General features: G+C 40.4%; 1 protein-coding gene across 11 annotated transcripts in view; it reads right to left on the bottom strand.

Moving 5' to 3' along the window:
- Positions 1 to 20,332, bottom strand: part of RUFY3 (RUN and FYVE domain containing 3) — a 47,110-nt gene that overhangs the window by 13,317 nt on the left and 13,461 nt on the right. For 7 of the 11 annotated variants that reach the window (XM_015861483.2, XM_015861484.2, XM_015861486.2 and 4 more), the window contains exons 2-12: positions 17,548 to 17,601; positions 9,356 to 9,529; positions 8,231 to 8,348; positions 6,351 to 6,452; positions 5,431 to 5,554; positions 5,085 to 5,146; positions 3,645 to 3,710; positions 3,459 to 3,528; positions 1,803 to 1,895; positions 1,012 to 1,092; positions 398 to 565 (exon numbers count right to left, since the gene is read on the bottom strand). In XM_015861483.2, coding sequence (XP_015716969.1) covers positions 398 to 565; positions 1,012 to 1,092; positions 1,803 to 1,895; positions 3,459 to 3,528; positions 3,645 to 3,710; positions 5,085 to 5,146; positions 5,431 to 5,554; positions 6,351 to 6,452; positions 8,231 to 8,348; positions 9,356 to 9,529; positions 17,548 to 17,601 — 1,112 coding nt within the window. Of the gene's footprint in view, positions 1 to 397; positions 566 to 1,011; positions 1,093 to 1,802; positions 1,896 to 3,458; positions 3,529 to 3,644; positions 3,711 to 5,084; positions 5,147 to 5,430; positions 5,555 to 6,350; positions 6,453 to 8,230; positions 8,349 to 9,355; positions 9,530 to 17,547; positions 17,602 to 18,467; positions 18,533 to 20,332 lie in introns of those variants that run through there. The other 4 variants (XM_015861485.2, XM_015861489.2, XM_015861492.2 and 1 more) reach the window with 2 other exon arrangements.

Raw genomic sequence — 20,332 nt, 5'->3', positions numbered from 1 at the left:
TCCTGTAACTGAACAAACCAACACAGAACTGATAAATACCTACCAGTCATGCAAGCACTGGAGAAAATGCTCCCTAATGAAGAATAGCAAAGAATGCTCACTACTGAGATACCCCTCCCAAAGCATACTTGCACTGCATAAACTTCCCCACAACAGGGAAAATCCTATGTTCACTGTCAAGGATAATGTTACCTAGCTGAAATAGACACCTGTCAAGGTAACCTTTGTGGGGAAACATTCCTTTCACTTAAGGTTTCTTTTTTTTCTTTTTCTTATTTTTTTTCCCCTGTAGGTTTACAAATTTGAATCAGGCAAAAAGGCTATCAGTGCACATGGCATTAAAGGCCTCCCACTTTTATTTGGAACTCATTCTATTTGATTTTATTATTTTTCTTACCTGCAGCTTGAAAGACAGTTCGTGCTTTAGGGCCCTGAGATCATCCAGTTGCTGTCTGAGTGCCACCAGTGCATCTTGCTTCTCACTGACATCTTTCTCCAGCATCTTCATGGCTAACTCCATCTCCTGTCTCATCCCAATCTGCGCCTCCAGTTCCTTTTCCACATCCTGAAACACACTGCACAGTCAGCTTTTGTCCTCATCAACAATGTAACCACCCCTAACTGGTGCTTTCGGCAATGAAGTCACCACCCCTAACTGTGCTGCACTGTTACAGCATCACAGCCACAGATCTGACATGTCAGAAACAATTAAGGACAAAAAAAATCACAATTTCGGTCCAATATTAAAGAGTAATTAAATACACGTTCTGAGTAATTGAGTAACATTTCAGATAGTGGCAATAGCCTCACCTGCAAAGGAGATGTAAAAGCAACTGCACTGCCCATTTTGAACCACAAAATTAATACCACTACCAGCAAGACCGTCTCAGATCCAAGTGAAGTAGACAGACAGAAATGACAATAAGCCCCATGTCAAATATGCTGAAAAATAACTGCCTGGCATGCAGTAATTATGTGAAAAAGCCATCTGTAACCTCACACTGTCCTTACCAGCCGCAGCTGAGTCTCCTCCTTTAACTGTTTTCGTGCCTCAGTCAGTGCTTGTCCATCTGCAGTTCTGTCTTTAGTGACCTAATTTAATGAAAAAACTCTTATCAGTTTAATGATACAACACTAACAATTCTCACACTGGCTGATCTGCTTTTCCCGCTTTTGAACCAAATTGCGCAACTATCAGAACACAGTGGCTCTATTCAGATAATGCAACATACAGCTTATGAGAAATCTCTGTCGCTGAATGCAATTCAATGACTATAATTGAAATAGTCAGACAGGCCATTTTCAGACCTTGGATAATTACTAAGTATGATTTTTAAAAAATCTAAAAAATACACTTTGAGGTTTAAAACTAAAAGCAGATTCTGTCATAATTACCAATACTTTCAACAAATAAACTGAGATAAGACTACAACATATTTTATCATCCCATCCCTCTATTTCCAAAAGGGGTAATGTTTCAGGCTAAAAAAGCAGAACTCATTTCTGAGCTTTTTTGCCACATCTCAGTTAGATCACCCTTCCTCCAGTCTGTTCTGACATCCCCACCTGTCGAGCCATGAAGATGCTGTGTTGGCTTTCAGCTCAACACATGCACAAGTTACCACCAGGCAGGATTTACTATGGTCAGTGTCCATCTGTTCTCTCTGCAGAGGATCCACCTGGAGTCACTGTTACTTATTACAGGTTTTTTGTGAGACAGGTAAGTAAATGAAGGCTCTTCAAAACACCAACCCTATATAAATTCTGCCCAATGGGTTCAAGTGTCATCTATGTGTACTGACCTTGCGATTGGACTCCAAGATGTAAGAGCTTTCTTCTTTAACTCGTTCCATCTCTTCTTGCAATGTAATAATCCTGTTGTTTGCAACAGCAAGCTGTGAGCAAAACAGAACAGTAATGTATTAAAAATGTACTTTGCAGATTTTTTCTTCTCTAGACAGCTTACCTTGTATTTGTTTGCTAACATTCTTGGTAAGAAAAAAAAATATTTCATGTGAAAAAAGACAATCCAGCCCCTAACATAGGGACAGACCTTCTGAAATAGTATAAGCCAACAGTGAAAATCTATCACGTTGGTACTACAGCAGTGACTTCCCAAGCTATTTCTGTTTGTGTCTTTTAGTAACGTTACTAAGTTCTTCAGGTCACTGTGTCCTAGACTCTACATAATGTGTGGTTAACACAAATCAGTGCAAATCCTCATTTCAATAAAAACTAGCCTGGCAGAAGTGCGAGTCTTTGGTACAGCTCATGCCAAATATACAAATGGATATGACATGTGACACAGTTCATTAAGTACACCCTGAAAACAGCTCCAGTTGGCACAGCATGTCCCAGTGCCGACTGAATTCTTAATTTGAACTGCATGCAGACTTCCTTAAGAAACAAGCTACTAAAAAAACATAAATCAATAAATACTTCAGTCAACACCGTAATCAGCCACATGGGTATCATGATTAATAAACAAAGCATTCAAATTCAGTAATAAATCAAAAGCCATTTATTGCATCAGCACTGAGAAACACAGCCTACTGTAGGACACCTTTCAAAAATTAAAAATGTCCTTTTAAATTGCAAGAAAACTTTTTTCCTTTGCCTGCAAGAGCTCCTACACTAACTTGCCAGTAAAGTTTCTCATAATGTGGAACACATCCTTTAGAGAAGGTGTTACAGAACCAGACACACACACCTCTCTAATGAGAGTGAACAAGCTAAAAAAGAATCTCTGTTTCATGTTTGTACTGCCAGAGCACTGAGATGTCCTAATCAAAATCATTCTGCTGAGCAAAGTGTCATACTGACAGAGGCACCATCAAACCTTTAGGACAGGACTTATTATTATCACTCATGACCTAAAAATAATTTTATTGCATTTACGCCATTATTGAATGAACTGCAAGGCCAATTTTAAGACACAGGTTATACCCACAACTCACATACCAACGGCTTGCCATGCTCAGAATGAACAATGTTTTTATCTAATATTTTATTCCCTTTATATCTTGCAAATTTTGACAGACTAGAGGAAAAATCACTGATGCGTGCAAGATAATATCTTAACAGGGTATTAAACTTCTGCATCTGTGAAAATAAACAGCAGTTTAGAAATGTCTGTCTCAACCTACTTCAGCTGTATGGCATTTCAAAACACATCCATTGTATAATTCATTTCAAGGCGTCTTCCAACAAACAGAAAGCATTCAGAAGACTTCAGAAGGAAAGAGTGGATTCAACAACTTTTGATTCAGAACATAAACACCTGGCACTTTTCCATCTCCCACTTAGTTAGTGGCAGCTAACTGAATTCTCAGCAGTTCAGTTATTCCTGTTTCATCTTTCAAAAGACATCACCATGTGCACCAGAAATCCCCCCTTTATCTCTTTCAATTCCTAATTCTAAAAGGCCAGAACATCAGGTGCTTCCCTATCACACTTACCTCCTCAGTCAGTTTAGTGTTGGACTTTTCTAAGGCATCCACTTTGGCTTGCAGGTTGTTTACTGTAGCACTGCATGAAGATGGGGAAAAAAAGCCCAAAAAACCCCACATTAGTAATTTCTTCTTAAAAGTGTGTTTCCTATTGTGCTATCCCATATAACAAAGAATAAATAAACCACGTATTACCTTAAGTGCCTATTGAGTTCTTCTACATAGTTCTTCTGGTCCAAAATAGCAGTTATCTGACCATCTCTGGAAAAAAGAAATACCCTCAACTCAGCCTGAGCGCAGTCCTTTCATACCTACAAATGCTGAATGTGTGGTACATTTCTGAAGGTTCCATGCAGACTGGAAGGCCTTCTCCACCATACAAAGAGATGATGAGATAGAAATGAGTCAACTCCACATTATTCAGTATACTTTTACCTCTATACCACCCACCCTGATTGTCCTGCATGGGTTTCTTGCCCATCCTATGCAGCATAACAGAGGCAAGCTGTCACTCTGAATGCTCATGCAGCATTAAAGGCTAGGAAAGGAAGAAATAGCATAGTTTCTCTTTGATTTCAAACCTCAGTATCTGACCTAATAGATGTAAAAAGGCAGTGTAAAAGGTTTAAGAGGAAATGTGGCTGTACAGCCCATGTATCCACCATAGCACCAAATGTCCTAAATCCTGATGAGTCTGTGTGTTGCATGTGAAACAGCAAAGCTGAGTTGCAGTCTATGCCCTTCTCATCATTTACTGTCCTCCAACTTCTCAGAAGCTGCAATTACTACATTCAGGTGTCTTCCGACACATTAAGAAGTGATCAAGTTGGACAACATTTCAGTCATTACAACTGTACTTTAAAGAAAAAGACTGGTTTAGAACCATATTTATATTGAACAGGGACTACTTCACCAAATTCAATTCAAGGAAAGCTGCCAACAAACATGTATTTTGCATACTCTTTCAGCAGGAGATCTTAACTAAATAACGCTCTATAAATGCATTTATTTCATCTGTAGTTTCAACTAAAACATCTGAAATTGAGGTATAATCAAAATATATCTGAATGTGAAGTGGCAGAACCTCTTGAGAAGAAGAAATGTGCTTGAAAGCCACAGAAAATCCCAATACATGATCTGTGTGTCAGCATACCCATGCTTTATTTTTCACCCTCTTGCTCTAAATGTTACGTAGCTACATTTATGTATGCTGACACAAGTACTCCAAATTCTTATTACAGTTACAGTCACCTCTAACAGCAGAATGTATTTCTGAAGATGCTATGGTACTAAGAACCCACTCCTATGCTGTAATACACAACAAGTAAAGGTTATTAAGCTGCTTACTGAAAATGCTTTCGAGAATGGCAAATTCATCTCAAAGAGTCACTTTTAAAATGTTTTCATCTTAAATTGCCAGGCGACATTCCTCAGTAATTCTACCTCCAATTGCTTCCAATGTCTTATTTACACATTATGCATTTTCAAAGATGAGCAATTTGTTCTCTATGAAAAACACGCAAACAAACCCTGAAGTGTCTTAGTGAAAAACTTAATGGCTTGCAGGATAACTCAAGATGCTTGAAAACAAGTCATCAAGAGATGAGCAGGACAGTTGTGCATGTGCTTACTTACCCTTCACTGCCTTTTGTGCTGTTTCCATCTTTCAAATACATTGAGAAATCAATAACTCCAACCTAGGAGAAAAAATTGCATTTTACATTAAACACTTTTCATAAGACTGAATGCTGTTCATAGCTGTGAAAGTTTATGGCCATTCAGTTAAAACATCAATCCATACTGTGTTTCAAGGATTCATCATACTACTAATCTAGCCAAAATTAAGGAAAATATGAAGCAGTTCAAGCAAAAACATGCTGTGAGAGAGAACAAGCCAGCAAAAGAGTCTCCAGAGGTAACAATAAGTTGAATTGTTATAATTTAAGTGAGCGGAAAATAACATTAACTGAACACCACTGACCTGTGAATCCAGGTCTTCTCCTTTCATGCAGAAGTTTGCATCAATTACATTCAAACCTACGAGGAGGCCAGCAATGATGGCACCTTCTTCTTCCATCATCAGTGCGTTAGGCTCATAAAATTCACTACAGGAGGGACAATGAGAAAAAACAAGCATTGTATTTTTTAGAAGTCAACTAGAGCAACGACAACTTGCATGCATGCCCTAGGATTTCATAAAATGCAATGCAAAGTTCAGGCTTAATGAAAATGCAGGCAACAGTAACTGACATAATTCACACTGCTGCTCTAACCAAACATCTCTCAGTACTGTATATCTTTAGGTGACACAAAGACTCATTAGGTAGGAGATATGGACTCTAAGCTGTTAAGCAGTGATGCAAATTAGCATGAACACTGAGTAGCAGTTCATCACTGAAAATTCAAGGCTGTGCTTAATATTAAGGTTTTATTAATAAGCATACTTTTGCTACTCCGTTGAACACTTCTCAAACACAAGCTGCCACATTTTCCAGAGGAAAGTAAATTGCAAAATCAGTTATGGATTTGCACAGTCAATAAAAACCTACATTGAAGTAAAGAAACAGCAACATATTGATCAAGTTCTATTACTTCACACAATCATAGTAGCTCAAATCTGTGGACTCATAACTACTCCACATAGATTGATCTGCTTCTTTGGATGAAACATTTGTTTATTCTAATAGATACTTGAGACAATAAGGGTGGAAACACTGCTACTGCTGAACAAAGAAAGAATATTAAGTATTTTTACTCCCTGAGATGAAACCATGTTTCACAAACATTACCACCTCTCAAGAGAAGTACACATATCCTTCCCATTTTGATGTAAAATTTCTTCGAAAGATCTCAAGGGCAAAAGTGAACCTTAATCAACCTGATAGAGAGTTCAAGGCTCACCTGAGAAGATCCTTTCTGTTTATCAAGGCTTTCATGTACTCTGAGAGTTTCTTCTGCATAAGGGCAAGGCGAAGCCAAGCTCTTCCTCTACCCACAGGTGTCCTACAAAGGCCAAAAGCAACGCAATTACTCATGTACTGTAACAGACACTCACAAATGACATCAATAACTCTATTTGGTGTCAAGTTTCTGCATCTTAAAATACAGCTAATGTTGAAAAGAGGGATATAACAGAAGATATGTATAAATAGTTACAGCCTACTTAAGTATAAATAGTTACAAACCGGATTATCATATAATCTTAGAATGGTTTGCTTTCTGAACAGACCTTCAGAGAGCATTTAACAAGTAATTACCTAAGCAACTGTTCCTTCTCTCATGACTAATTATATATTTGTTACCACACTAAGAATACTTTCCTGGCTTTACCCAAGCTAGTAGGATACTACTACACAGACATGAGCTGCTTCAATAAATCACCTTTTAACTCAAATTCAGTTTTTACAAGTCAGCAGAATATGCGTATACTTCAGCTCAGAGCTGATGTCCAAACATCACTCCTTCAAGTGTGTTAAGCCTACTAAGAATCTGTAAAGACAACTGAAAGCATAGATTCATTGCTCTTCAAGTATTTTGATCATTAACACATTCATGGGATCCAACAGGATACGGCCTCAGTCGTTCCCCTCCTCTGCTTCCATAGACCATCTTAGACACAGAGCTTTAAAATAGCGAGAACTGATATGATGCATCACTGTTCTGGCTCATCCACCCTGACACAGTGGCTTGGAGCCAGTAGCAGATGCTCCAAAGGAAGGTATAAATCCCCTGTGCTGAGCAGAGCTCCAAATAGAAAGAAATTTCTTTTCCATCTCCATTAGTCAGTTGTCTTACGGCAAACAGCATGTAAAGCATCTCATTTTCTAGTCTTAAATGGTATAAGTAGCAATTACACATGGAAATTATCTTCATCATTCCCTTTTATGGTCTTGATCTCAATTAGCACATGGCATTTTTTATTTTTATTTTTTTTGGTTTAGTGTGTATATAAAACTGCATTTTAGAGAACTATTATCTGTCTTTTATTTTGTCACACTACGGTTTTCTTTTACAACAAGAAAAGGTGCCAGGAGCTGTGACATGATTCTCCCAGTGCTCCATGATGGCCCTGTAAGCTGTTCCAGGCTGACTCCTATGTAGTCCACCAGAAAAAGCACTTTTCCGTAAGTACATTGCTAAACAATAAACTGAAATAAGCTGTTATCAAACATATTCACCACTTTTTTGGGCAAAGATTTGATGTTCAGTCCTGTAAGTCATACAAGAGCATCCCCAAACCTTTCTTCTATTTGCTAGGCTGAAAGCCATCACACTAATAATTTTTCAGCAATGCACTAAGTAAATCTGAATGTGTCTGAGTATCTTCACCAGCTCTGTGAGCTTCTCTTTTAAACATACTCAACATGTTTATTTAAATATACTTTAAAAGAAAAACAATGTCTGTCAGACTCAAAAGCATCTAACCTGCAATCACCTTCCTTCCAATACCCTTTCTCTTCAGCCTAGCTTCAGAAGGTGAGTTAGGAATGGAATGAGCCTTTACCAAGACACACTGTCATTCACTTAGTGCTAGCAGCATATGTGCCATTATCTATATCACCTTTTAATACAGAAAGAATATATTCTTCCTTTCCTTCTGCTGTTCCTTAACTAAGGGGGAAAAAGGAAAAAAAAAAAAGGAGTAATGAACCATTTGTATAAACAGCAAGTGGCAGATGGATTCCTGAAGACCGGGTCTGTCCTCCCTTCTCTTCTTCAGGATCATTCTTACAACAGAAAGTAATGTATTAAGTACTTGCGCAGTAAAACACTGTACTTACTTCAGGCCTGGGAGATCCTTAACACTTGCTGTAATCTCTGCAGCTTCAGGAACAAGTTTTTCTACTAGTTCTAAAGGTCCCCAGAATGACTTATTTTGCCCAAGAAAAGTCTTTTTGGCTAAGAAAAAGAAAGAAAATATTTAAAATTAGCCCATTAAGCCTGTGTTGATTATCTATATTATCAAACATGATCAGAACAGTTGACAGAAAGAGCCTACTGGGACTGCTACAGAGCAAGTACAAAAGATTACTTCTCATGCCCAAAGTAGCAATTACTGATACCATTAAAATAAAGCAATGAGGGCTTGATGGAGATGCCAAAAATAGTTTTATACAACTTAAATATTGCAAGACAACATCCAGTTATATCCAGCAACCCAGACTCACAGTTAGAGGCAATGGTTTCTCCTATGGATGCTGTCACTGTTCCTGCATCATACCCTACATGTGCACAGTAATTTTCCTTCACCACCAGATTTCAAGGAAAAGAACCACAACACTTGGAATTTAACTCCTCTGTAGTTTCCAGGGACTTTACTGAAGGAGGAAAGGATGCATAAAAGTTTCTAGAGACTCCTATATTTTAAAACTGAAAACTTATTTGCAGAAGTAAGAAAACTGAGAACTCGGCTAACTTAAAACCAGCAGTAGTGACATCAGCAGACAGATTAACAACCAAAGATGAACAGTATGAACACCTCTTCCTTGCACCATTACATTAACCAGCACAGGAATCACTTTGCCCAGGTGTAATGCTGAATGAAGCTTTTTTAAAAAGCACCACAGGAAGTATGTACACAGTGTTGCCTCTCTGAGGAAGCACATAAAAAAAATGGAGTCATGAGTTTGCTGAGGAGGCAGCTTTAGCCCTGATGACTTAGTTAAATTCAAGTCACATCTGAGAAGTTGCTTTAAAAGTGACAAGCAACTGCACAATAGAGCTTTTCACCTGCAGCATTACACCCTTCTTTTCTCCTTTTTCTGTGCCCTGTCAAGTCGCCTGTGATCACAGACACCCTGCTCAGCCTCTGCTGAATACCAAGCCAGAGTTTTAAAACTAGATTGCTCTCCTGCTCCTGTGCTGTGACAAGTAGGCCAGGAGGGCTGCTCTCCAAGTAATTTTACCTTTCAAGCCATGTTTAAGGCAATGTTCCATCACAACGAAGAACTGCTGAAGAGGTGCATAGTCAGAGTCCAGCGTCCTGCCCAGATTAAGCGCTGATTCGATCAGCCCCTTGATACTCAGTTTTGCCATGTTCATCAGGTTCATGCGTTCATTAGCCATGAGATAATTAGGATCTACACAAAACAGAAGAAAAAGCACAGTTGAGTAACAAAAGGGTACAAGAAGATATCACATCTCTCTTTTTATCTCTCAGCACTGAAGACATTTTTAGTGGCAGTGATAGTTTGACAAGAGGTGCTCTCTTCAGTCTTTTCCCAAGAAGAACCAATATAAACTAATGCTTTATGATGAAAGTGACACTGACATAGGACTAGGTGATAGTTTAAGAATTGAGAAACCCTTGAATTAACTAAAAAATCCTTCATTTTTCAACAAAGAATAGTTTAAAGGCTGACATTAATACTGTGCTTTACATGTTGACAATGTACTCCTGAATGTTACAGCTGTCACTTCCCCCAGCTCATTGCTATATCCAACAACCACAACTCTATAAGAATTTTGCAGCTGTGAACTGTTCTTCAGTCTAAAGACAAGCATGAATCCTCTCACACTTCATGCATCCATTATCCTCTTTTCCCAGTGTTTCATCTTTCGTGACTTATTTAAGCTTTGATATAACAGAGCCAATTCCCATCTCTCTCTTCATTGTATCAAAAGTGCTTAAGTATCTTAATATCAATAATAAGAAGCACGGCTCCTCTGACAGCTTGCTTTCACGTCAACCACAAACAGACCTTCCTCAAGACTATATTCACCCTCTAGCATTTTATAAAAACTCAGACAATTATATTCACCTGCTGCTTTTCACTGTAAGAAACTAGCACTCACTTCCCAACGTACACCCTACATTCAGGCCTCCTGCTCCCTGATCTGTCTCTGGTACAGTACCGTGCACTGATGCTTACACCCAGCCTGTGTGCCTCACTTCCCAGACACCTTCAATTCACTTACTGCACCAGATGAAACAATCTCACAAGAGCACTAATCCTGTAACCAGAGAGAAACTGTTCTACATCTACAAAGCCTGCTTAAGCTTTAGGCCTAGAGGCAAACATTAAGAGACGAATCCCTCCTATTAAAATACAGTGCCACATGAGCTGCATGTTTTCTGTTTGCATCTGTTCCACCTGCAATCTTGTACCCATACAGCAATCTCCCATAGGACCTGTCCTGATGAAAGCCATCACACCACTTTGCTGATACTGATGACTCCAGTTGCTCAGGCACGGGTGAACAAAGCCTCTTTGCTATCTCCAATGTACTTCCACCACAGTGAGGCACCTGGTCACCACCACCAGCCAAAGACAATGCAAGGAGCAAACCCTCATAGGGTTGCTCAGCTATTAGAAATCACATCGACCTGCTTTCAGTTTTGGTCACATCCTGCAGGTTGAAACAGGCCCAGTAACCCAAAGCTGATATACGCAATACTTAAGTTTAGTAACCTAAAACTATATCCAAAACAAGCAACAAAAATAGCTGCTATTGCCTGAGACATCCTATGCCAGAAAAAAAGGAGATGATGAAAGGTATTTCAGGGTTAGCAGAAGAAAAGGAACTACTCAAGTGGAGACACAAGCAAAAAATAAGAAAGGAGATCAAAATACAGCATTTACGAAATCTGGTAACAAACAAAACCTGGAAACAAGCAAAATCTGCCTCTGAAGCATTCCATGTTCCCATGCCCATGGGCCTAAACTAACTGGCACCCAAGGTGGTGATGGCTGATTTTAGCTGCACTGTTTTTGATGGTCTGTCCACCAGTGGATGGGTTGTTTTTACCCATGATGCTGACAGCTGGAGGAAATCCTCTGTGGCATCACTTTAGCAACTCTCATATATCCCGACCATTAATGTTAAGGACTGAAAAAAATCCAGTTCAGGGAGACTGACTGGTTGCGGTAGCTGCCAGCATTCAGACTTGATACCATGGCTGCCTTTGCTCCATCTCTGCAGAAGCAGGTTAGGACAAGGCCAGTCCTCCCACCTTGCTTCTCCTGGATGAAGCAGTACTCCAAGTCTCCTCCAAATTTCACTGGAACCATCCTGGCAGGTCCTGCACAGAGGAGCCCAAGGAGGGAAGACATGAAGAACAGGAAATGTACTGACAGTGCTGAGCAATGCCAACTGGAATTGCTGTTGATCAACAGTCACAACTCTAATCTTGCTCCAGGTCATGCCTGCTGACATGGAAGAGTGTCTCTAAACAGAGAAGCCTCTGAACAGAGAAGTATCAGACAAGTTCAGTTGTTCCTATGTGCATCCATAATGGCTGCCTTCTAAAAGCAGGAGCATCACTCCAGCATTTGATCCTATCACAGGCAGAAAATTATGCTTTGTGTTGGTACCATGACTCAAAATCCATTTAGAACAAGCTCATCTACTTAAAACCAGCCAGCTCCCTCCTCCTGTACTTCTTACAGTTTTACTCCATCTACAGCATGCCTGTGCTTCCAACCAAGACAGATACACCAGCAAAAAAAATCTCTTATCTGAGGCAGTTTTCCTACGTGCCCACAAAGGAACATGGTGCTGAGGTAAAAGAAAACAAGAAGTCTATTATTTAAATACATTTTGAAATCTAGAGTGAACGTGATTGTTTGCCTTGCCAGGTTTTAAGGAACAGTTCCTACACATGGGCACACTGTGCGTACCACTCTTAGTAATGCGATGAGAGCACACAAAAATGGCTGCATCTATGTCACCTTAACACAGCTAACAGTTAACTGTGACTACAACTTTAATCTCATCAATAATAGCTCCTAATTCTTATTCCCTATTGGGGGAATGGCAAGATACAGAAAGACGGAGAGACCTTTGTCTTTTCTTAGCAATGCTTTTCTCCCTGTAATAACAACCCAGCTGCAGCAATTCGCTGTGTGAGCAATTCATCGATCTCACCAATAGCAAGGCAGGTGTCCAAAGGGATTCTGCTTAAGTGGCAAATCAATCATAAACACAAAATTAAAGAAACTGCACAAGATAGGCTATAACCACAGCCTAAGTAAAATTGTCTTTGTAGCTCTGGTACATGGATATATTTCAAGACTGATCAGAATTAGGATGCTGCTCCATTATATATGCTAATAGGAAACTATATACCTTCCCTCCAGTATTGAGAGCTGCTGCCTCCTGCAGACTTACAGTAAGGTTAAAAGATACCCTATGTATTTTGAGGCAAGATGTATAGCTATCTGCAGGTCAAAGGTCTGTGACTGCCAAGAATCAACTGGGGTCAATGCAACACTTGTTTAAAAAGAGAAAGAAAAAATGATGTGCATATATTCAAGACAATCAGATAATTTCAACACTCTTAAAGGACAAAAGCTAATGAACACAAGAGAATGAAAGCACTTGGTTAAAAAAGGAAAAGCAGTTAAAACTAAAGTGTGCTGTCATGGTCTGAAGAATTAAAATATCATTTCACTGAAATATGTTTTAATCACATTAACAAAATAAGAGACCACTTCTTCATCAGTACATTGTGAATGATGGCACTCTGTGAATGCAGCTGCAAACCTGCCCACAGCACAGGGCTGGAAAGAGGTGATCTCTAAGGTCCCTTCCAACCCAATCAATGCTATGATTAACTACGATAATATCTCAAAGACATACTCAAGATACAAAATCCTAAATAATGCATGTCCTTGATACATGTGCTACAATGTGCACAGTATCAACGCTGTGTCTGAAAACGCAGAATAAGCAAGTAAAGATGACCTTCCTACAGTTAAGACTGTCCAGGATAACTCAGCTGTCCACTTCTTTGACAGACATCAAACGCAACCGACATCCCATTGAGATTCACAGCTTATGCCAGCATCTCCCCCAACTTTCTGTGTTGAACTGCAAAAAGCTCAGCTGGTGTTCTATCATAAATGCCACGCTGTAAACATTAAGACTAAAACCTTGGCCCTTATGCTTTGTCTTTCAATGTGCTTTGGATTACAGTTCAAGTAATCTTAAATTTGAAACAATATTGCTGTTGAAAAACTGCAGCTTGTAGATGATGGACATCTTTGCTAACCAGCAACCTTGAACATGACCAAACATGGTGGTCATGGTAACACTGGGCTTGCATTCCACTAAAATGACAAGTGTTAAATAATGGACTGATCCTGTTGCTTCCCTAAAATACTAATTCACAGGTTGCTGAAGATGTAAAACTGTGCCACAGCCATTCATAGAATCATGGAATCACTCAGGTTGAAAAAGTTATTAAGATCACTGAGTCCAACCCCAACTTAATCATACTACCCTAACTAACAACCCTCCGCTAAATCACATCCCTGAGCACCACATCCAAATGGTTTCTAAGCACATCCAGGGATGGTGACTCAACCACCTCCCTGTGGAGCCTATTCCAGTGCTTAACTACCCTTTTGGTAAAGAAGTTTTTCCTGATATCCAACCTAAACTTACCCTGGTGCAACTTGAGGCCATTTACCCTCGTCCTGTCACCTCTCACCAGCGAGAAGAGACCAACACTGCTCTAACTGTAAGCACTTTTCAGATACTGGAAGAGAGCGATAAGGTCTCCTTTCAGCCTCCTTTTCCCCAGGCTAAACAGATCTAGTTCCCTCAGCCTCTCCTCACACAGCATATTCTCCAAGTCCTTCACAAGCCTCATCGCCCTTCACATGCAAACAGCATGAAAAGTACATGTTCCTGAGAATCTTCCAGGAACAACCTTTCAAATCATCTAAGAATCAAGGGAACCTTGTAAAAAACATGGAATCATTAAGGTTGGAAAGACCACTAAGATCATCTAATCCATGGGTGTCAAACCTTCCAGTTTGCCTGGGCTGCATGGAGGGAAGAGGAATTGTCTTGGGCAACATACACGTAAGTTGCTCTGAAGTTAATGCCTCCTATTTATTTCCTTGGAAACCACAACAGCTACAAAAAGCAAAATAATACTACTAGATAGAGCAAATCCTCATCTACAAAACCTTACTTTTCCACACAGTCACTAGCATTGGCTGTGCATTTTCACCAGTGATGAGAATGTGGCCCTCATACAAAACAGATCCAGCAGAGGTGACCCAGTGGCACTGCTGCAACACACCATCAACATTCAGCAAGCAGCAATGAATGTCAATGGGTGCCACTGTTTCCAGGAATTCAAGGCCACCTCTTTGCTCCATTCGCACTTCCAGGTCAGATGCCATTCTGTCAGACTGCCCACTGCTGCCATCTGTCATACAGCAATGACACATACGGGAACATTGGTGGGAAGGTTCGACCTCTGTTGCTTTACCTCCAACATCCACCTCTGAAGCAAGGTGTCCTTCTCTCTGCTAAGATAGGGATTATGGAACTCTAGAAGATTTTTGAGTTGAATACCTGACTGCAACTCTATACATTCCATTTGAAAATTTGCAGGTAATGTATTTATATCAACTGAAAATGGTGTCACAAACATAAATTGATGATTTTTTTGGCAGTCTTGAAATCTATTCTCAAACTCCTTTATCAAACCAGAAAGCACAGCTGTATGTGCTTGTTGTGACTCATGGGTGGACAGACCTGATCTAATCCAACTGCCAACACATCACCATACCACTACACCATACCACTCAGTGCAACATCTACCCTTTTCATGTACTGAGGAACTGAAAGAGTCAGGAAAAAGCCCTTTAAAGCTGTTCTAAGTATGCCTATTGAGTAGTATTTCATCAAGATTCTCCATATAGCAAATCCATTTTAAATCAAGAATCCAAATCTGAACTCTGTGTTGTATGGCAGAGAAACAATACCTTGCAAACAGCACACACTGTATTCAGATTAACTGAGACACATCAGTGATGAAGCACTGGCTTTCTATGCAAACCAGCCAGCTACCCACAGCGCACTGAGTTTCAGTTCAGCAAATTCGCATTAGGAAAGACATTAGTTCTAGTTGCTCAGACTCTGAAATCATGAACATGTGTATAATTTCTAATAAATGCCTAAAGCAAATCCCCAGATAAATTAAGGACCTGAACTGCCTTGTTCCCAGCCTCTGTTCTGCCACACTTCACAGCGCAGGAGGTGAGAAAGTTCCCTGGGAAAAACCGAAGCTGTCTCTGTGCCTGTTATTGACAGGGAGTCAAGAAGCAGCAGCACAGCATGCATTTTGCCTGGAATAGTTCCTTTAGATCTTCTCTTGGCAGCCCCAGGTCCCAGTCTCCCTACAATTCCTGCACACCAGGGCACAGTACCCGAATCAGAGCTGCCATCAGAAGGCTGTGCTAACAGACTAGCTTTTGGCCAAGGTAACCAAGATGCATGTTCCTCTCTCTCAGCCAGGTATTAACAACCACCGTGTCCAGCTGAACGTCACACAGTGGTGAGTGGGGGGAGAGAGGAGCACCTGCAACCTGAGCTATTTGCTTTCTTACCTGATCCGCAGTCCTTCAGTCACGAGGGACAAACAAGTGGAAGCAAACTGAAACTATCCAGTGCTGCAAAAGCAAACAGGAGCTTAACAACCACACGTATTTTCACAGGTTCTCTTACGCCAGTTGAAATGTACCTGGCACTTCCTTATATTCCAAGTCCTCACCTGCCTTCAAAGCAATGTGCATCAGACTACCATTGTGAGGAAGAGGTGATATACCTTCTGTTTTTCATAAACAACCCCCCTTAGAAGTAAGCAGCAATTAAAAACCAATGAATATTCACAATGGAAAAGCAGAAGGATATGTATTTCAAGCCAAAAATGTTATACTATACTTTTTTTTAAAAAATTATTATTCTGTATTCAGAATTCAACCTGTCTACTCTGAAGGATGGGATGAACTGGAAAGCAGTTGTACTAACACAAAGATGACATCTCATTTCCTGTGAGAAGCAGTAGTTACTGAGTTTAAACAGTCACCTCGTTTGTTCTTGCTATTATGCTCTTCATAATTCAGACCCTGATGGATTGAAACCATCTTCTGCTATGCTCTCATGTGATGGCTGAACTAGATGATCTTAGTGGTCTTTTCCAACCTCAATGATTCTTTGACTCCTTGTGTTTGCTTTGGGGAGGAAAGCACACTCCATTACCAGGGAGGTCACACAGTAGGCATCTAAGGCTTCCAGAAAAGCAGAACAGGGTGATAATTATAGCAAGCAGGTATGAGGGAAGACAGACAAAAGACAGACATTTTGAATGTATCTTTGAAATACATTTCACCACCACCTCACTCCACAAGTACAGAAAGCCTGTACAGGGAAAAAAACAAAACCTCAAATCCTTTTCTTCTTTAGACACAACAAGAAGAAAGCTGGAGGTGCTGGGCAAACACTTGCTGCAAACACTTCCAGCCCAACCATGTACAGCCACGTTTAGTCATTTCTACAAGGTCTCACTTTGACGTTTCTGAAGTATTTCAGAAACTTCAGGGTGATTTCCGAGATCTTGATTAAAATTTAGTTTCTAAATACTGCTGTACATTGTAAGTTGTATTCATATCAGGAACAGGAAAACAACGGTCCAAGAACCCACATTATATGAGAAAACTAGTCTCTCTGTTCACTTTCTCTACCTCCACTAGAAGGTCCAAAATTGGAAGCAAGTTTTTGGTTGGTTGCATTGTGTTGTTGTTTTTTGTTTGCTTTCTTTTTAATAAGCAACATTGTCAGAGTACGTCCATATTTTCAAAAAGAGATCAGTAAGAATCTAGAAACCAACACAGAACCCACGAAGGGACTGGTTGTGTTTAAGAGCCGTTTGGATGTGGTACTCAGGGATATGATTTAGTGTAGGGTTTTTAGAGTTAGGGTTCTGGTTAGGCTGCGGTTGGACTTGATTATCTTCAAGGTCTTTTCCAACCTGGATAATTGTATGATTGTATGAAAATTCAGTGGAAAATCCTCCACAACGCCCATTTTGAATGTAAATTAATACAACTGAAAGAGCAACACATAAATGCGAGTGATCAAAGACATTTTCTTTAGCACGCTAACAGTAGGAACCCAACAACCAGCATACATAGCATGTTCTGCCGTGAACCTGGTGCAACCACACAAGCACGATCAGAAAGCCACAGCTATGAGCACGGGAAAGGAAAACTGCATTTTGCACCCAGGTTCAAAATCATAAATCAAAAGCCAATGGTAAGTGGAAATAATAGCTGAAAGATGTTGGTGTGGCACGCACCTTCAGTATCATCACGCAATTGCTCCACCACATCTGTCAAATCCTCCCAAGAGTCTTTGCAAACAGCAAAAAGAAAGGAAAAGAAAGAAAACGTCATGCAAGCCATGATCTAAAGGGAAGATTCAAAAATCAAGGTATAAGGGCAGGATAACTGAAAGGGAGATACACATAATACAAAACTCAGTTCATATTAGCAAGAAATTCGCAAGACAAAAGGGTTTGTTAGTCTGCACAAAGCAATACAAAGAAGCTTTTTTTATTTTCAGCTCGAGAGACAAATTAAGGCAGCCTTCAGTAGAACCTGAAAAACTTTGCTGCTTTTTTGTTGTTTAGGTTTGGTTTTTTTTTGCATGAAGATAATCAATATTGCAATAAAACACATCCTAAAAGGAAAAGCAGGAAATACATTATTCTTTTTAGAAGATCAAAGCACTCAAATTTCGGTTTTTAAGCAACATCAGCATTTGCTTCAGTTTCCTCCTACCCAGCTCCCCAATGAACCTCCAAGATAAGAGAGGAATACACAGGAAATGCAAGCATGGCAAGCTCTGCATGTTTCAAGAAAGTGACACGCCGACAACTTTTTAAATAGGCTTTAGTGGAACTCTTCACTCTGTTACAGCAAATGAGAAATGGCGCAGAGGTGACCCAGCTTAGCCCAGACTCAGGTCACCGGTTTCATGCTGTCATTCTGACTTTGATTCACTACAGCCTTGATCAGAAACCCCCCTTTCTCCATGCTGGGAGCCTGCAGGTGGCTGGCAGGCACAGGGAGGAGGCAGATATCCTCAGAAAGGATCAGGCAGGACAGGAAGAACTTGTTTCAGCACTCCCACTAATTCCCTACTTTTGTACCCACAAACAAAGACAGGCAAAGCCCCAGACGATCGAACCCTGCTTATTTTCAGCTCCCTACTTACATGCCTGCTCTCCTCAGTGCTAATCAGTAAACTGGTGAACGTCCAAACCACAAGAAAGGCTCTATTCCCCTTCACACACCAACTGTGCCAAAGTCCTGAGCAAAGTACACATCCTGTTAGGACCTCCCCCCTCCCACGGGAAACCTATCACCAAGCCTCCTGCCACAGGACTCAGTGCTAGCAAACAAGCAGCACATTCACAGTCACTACAGTTAAAGGAAAACACCTAAATACCACCACAAGCAGTAATTCAGCTGATCCTCTTATGCTGCAATGCTATTGACCAACCACCACCTTATCCTCCAAAATCGTTTTATTCAAAGAGACGATTTTCAGAAATCGGTTTTGCACCAGTTCTCTTCATGGTCCAGAAATTCCTTCCTGCCCCTATGGCTAAGCTTTACTGCAGTAATGAGAACAGCAGAAGACAACCCTTCATTGTGTCCTACTAACTTACCCATGTGAAACTGATCAACTGCTTTTCCTTCAGCAGGAATTTCTCCTTCTCTTGTATGGGGTGAAGAGGGGGAAAAGGATGAGTGCCATCAGACCTCCTGACCTTTGCTTCCTACATGGAGCTGGGAGCTCTGCTTGAGAAACTCCCTGCTATTGCAATAGCAAAGCACTGGTGATGCTCTCCCTGCCACTGGCTTCACTTTTGGACTCTTACTACAGGTGTTAAAGCCTCCTGCAGTCCCAGAAAGCTTTCTGTAGCTTAGTGCAGTGGTAGATGGATGGACATTTCTCTTGCACTTCTCCAAATTCCACTGAACTCCTTTGGAATGCCACAGACTGGATTACACAAACAGTGAGTTACTTTCAGCCCTTTGCCTTTGCAAATACCTGCACGATTCAAGAACTCCTTATCTGTGCAAGCCATGTGTAAGACATCTGTATAAACAAGTTCATAAGGCCAACGTTTTCTAGCTATACTCCTAATATTTCTAAAAGGAAATCAGGACAAAATCTAGGTGCATGTGTGATCATTTATTTAACAGCACTTTCCACCAGAAGTAAAGATCAAAAACAGATTCTGATCATCCCATAATCCCTACCTGACTACTGAGATCAAACATCACTGGTGAATTCTCTCTTATCAAATACTGAGGGCTTTCTTCCTTAATCTCAGGAGTAAACAGTGAAGAAAATCTCTGAACAGATGTATCTATGTATATATAACAATTAACTTGGCAACGTGTAAAGAGCCAGTTGCCAGGCACCAGTAGATTCACATCTTTCTCACTGCTGATTCTGCAGCTTGAAACCCCGCTCTAAGTGCACCACACTGGAAACATCTAAGCCAAGTATTTAACACCTCTGCTCCTCTATGCCTGTCTTTGCTCAACTCCACATCCAGCAGCTACCCAAGATCTCCACCTACAATGACAGCTGTGACAGATAGCGATGGCTCACACATGGAACAGGTTTTTATTTCTCATCACCGTAAGAAATACACGAACTAATTAGGACAGCAAATTCCAAGCAGTCCAATCCCCCACCCCCGTGTAAGATCTGAACTGAGTGTTTCACAGAAAGGGGCAAGAACCTTCAAATGACTGCTGGCTACAGCTGAACAATCACCTCCTCCTTCACACTAAAAGACTAAGGCTTTTACTTTTATTTAGAACCGAGCATCACACTGCAGCAAATGCATGTGAAGAAACTGAAGCACTTTCATGACTGATACATTAATATGAAATTCCTACCCATTATTTTAAGAATAATGCATCTTAAAGTTATTTTCTTAACCGCTACAATATCAGCAAAACAGAGATCTCAACTGGTTGGAACACAAGAGCCAGTCCAGCAGCACCAAAGGCTGTGCTTGGGGTTGATACATCCAGCTTCCCACTAGAGCAAGGAAG

The sequence above is a fragment of the Coturnix japonica genome, chromosome 4 (assembly GCF_001577835.2).
Source record: "Coturnix japonica isolate 7356 chromosome 4, Coturnix japonica 2.1, whole genome shotgun sequence".
Classification (NCBI taxonomy): domain Eukaryota; kingdom Metazoa; phylum Chordata; class Aves; order Galliformes; family Phasianidae; genus Coturnix; species Coturnix japonica.
This window is presented reverse-complemented; position numbering and strand designations above follow the sequence as displayed.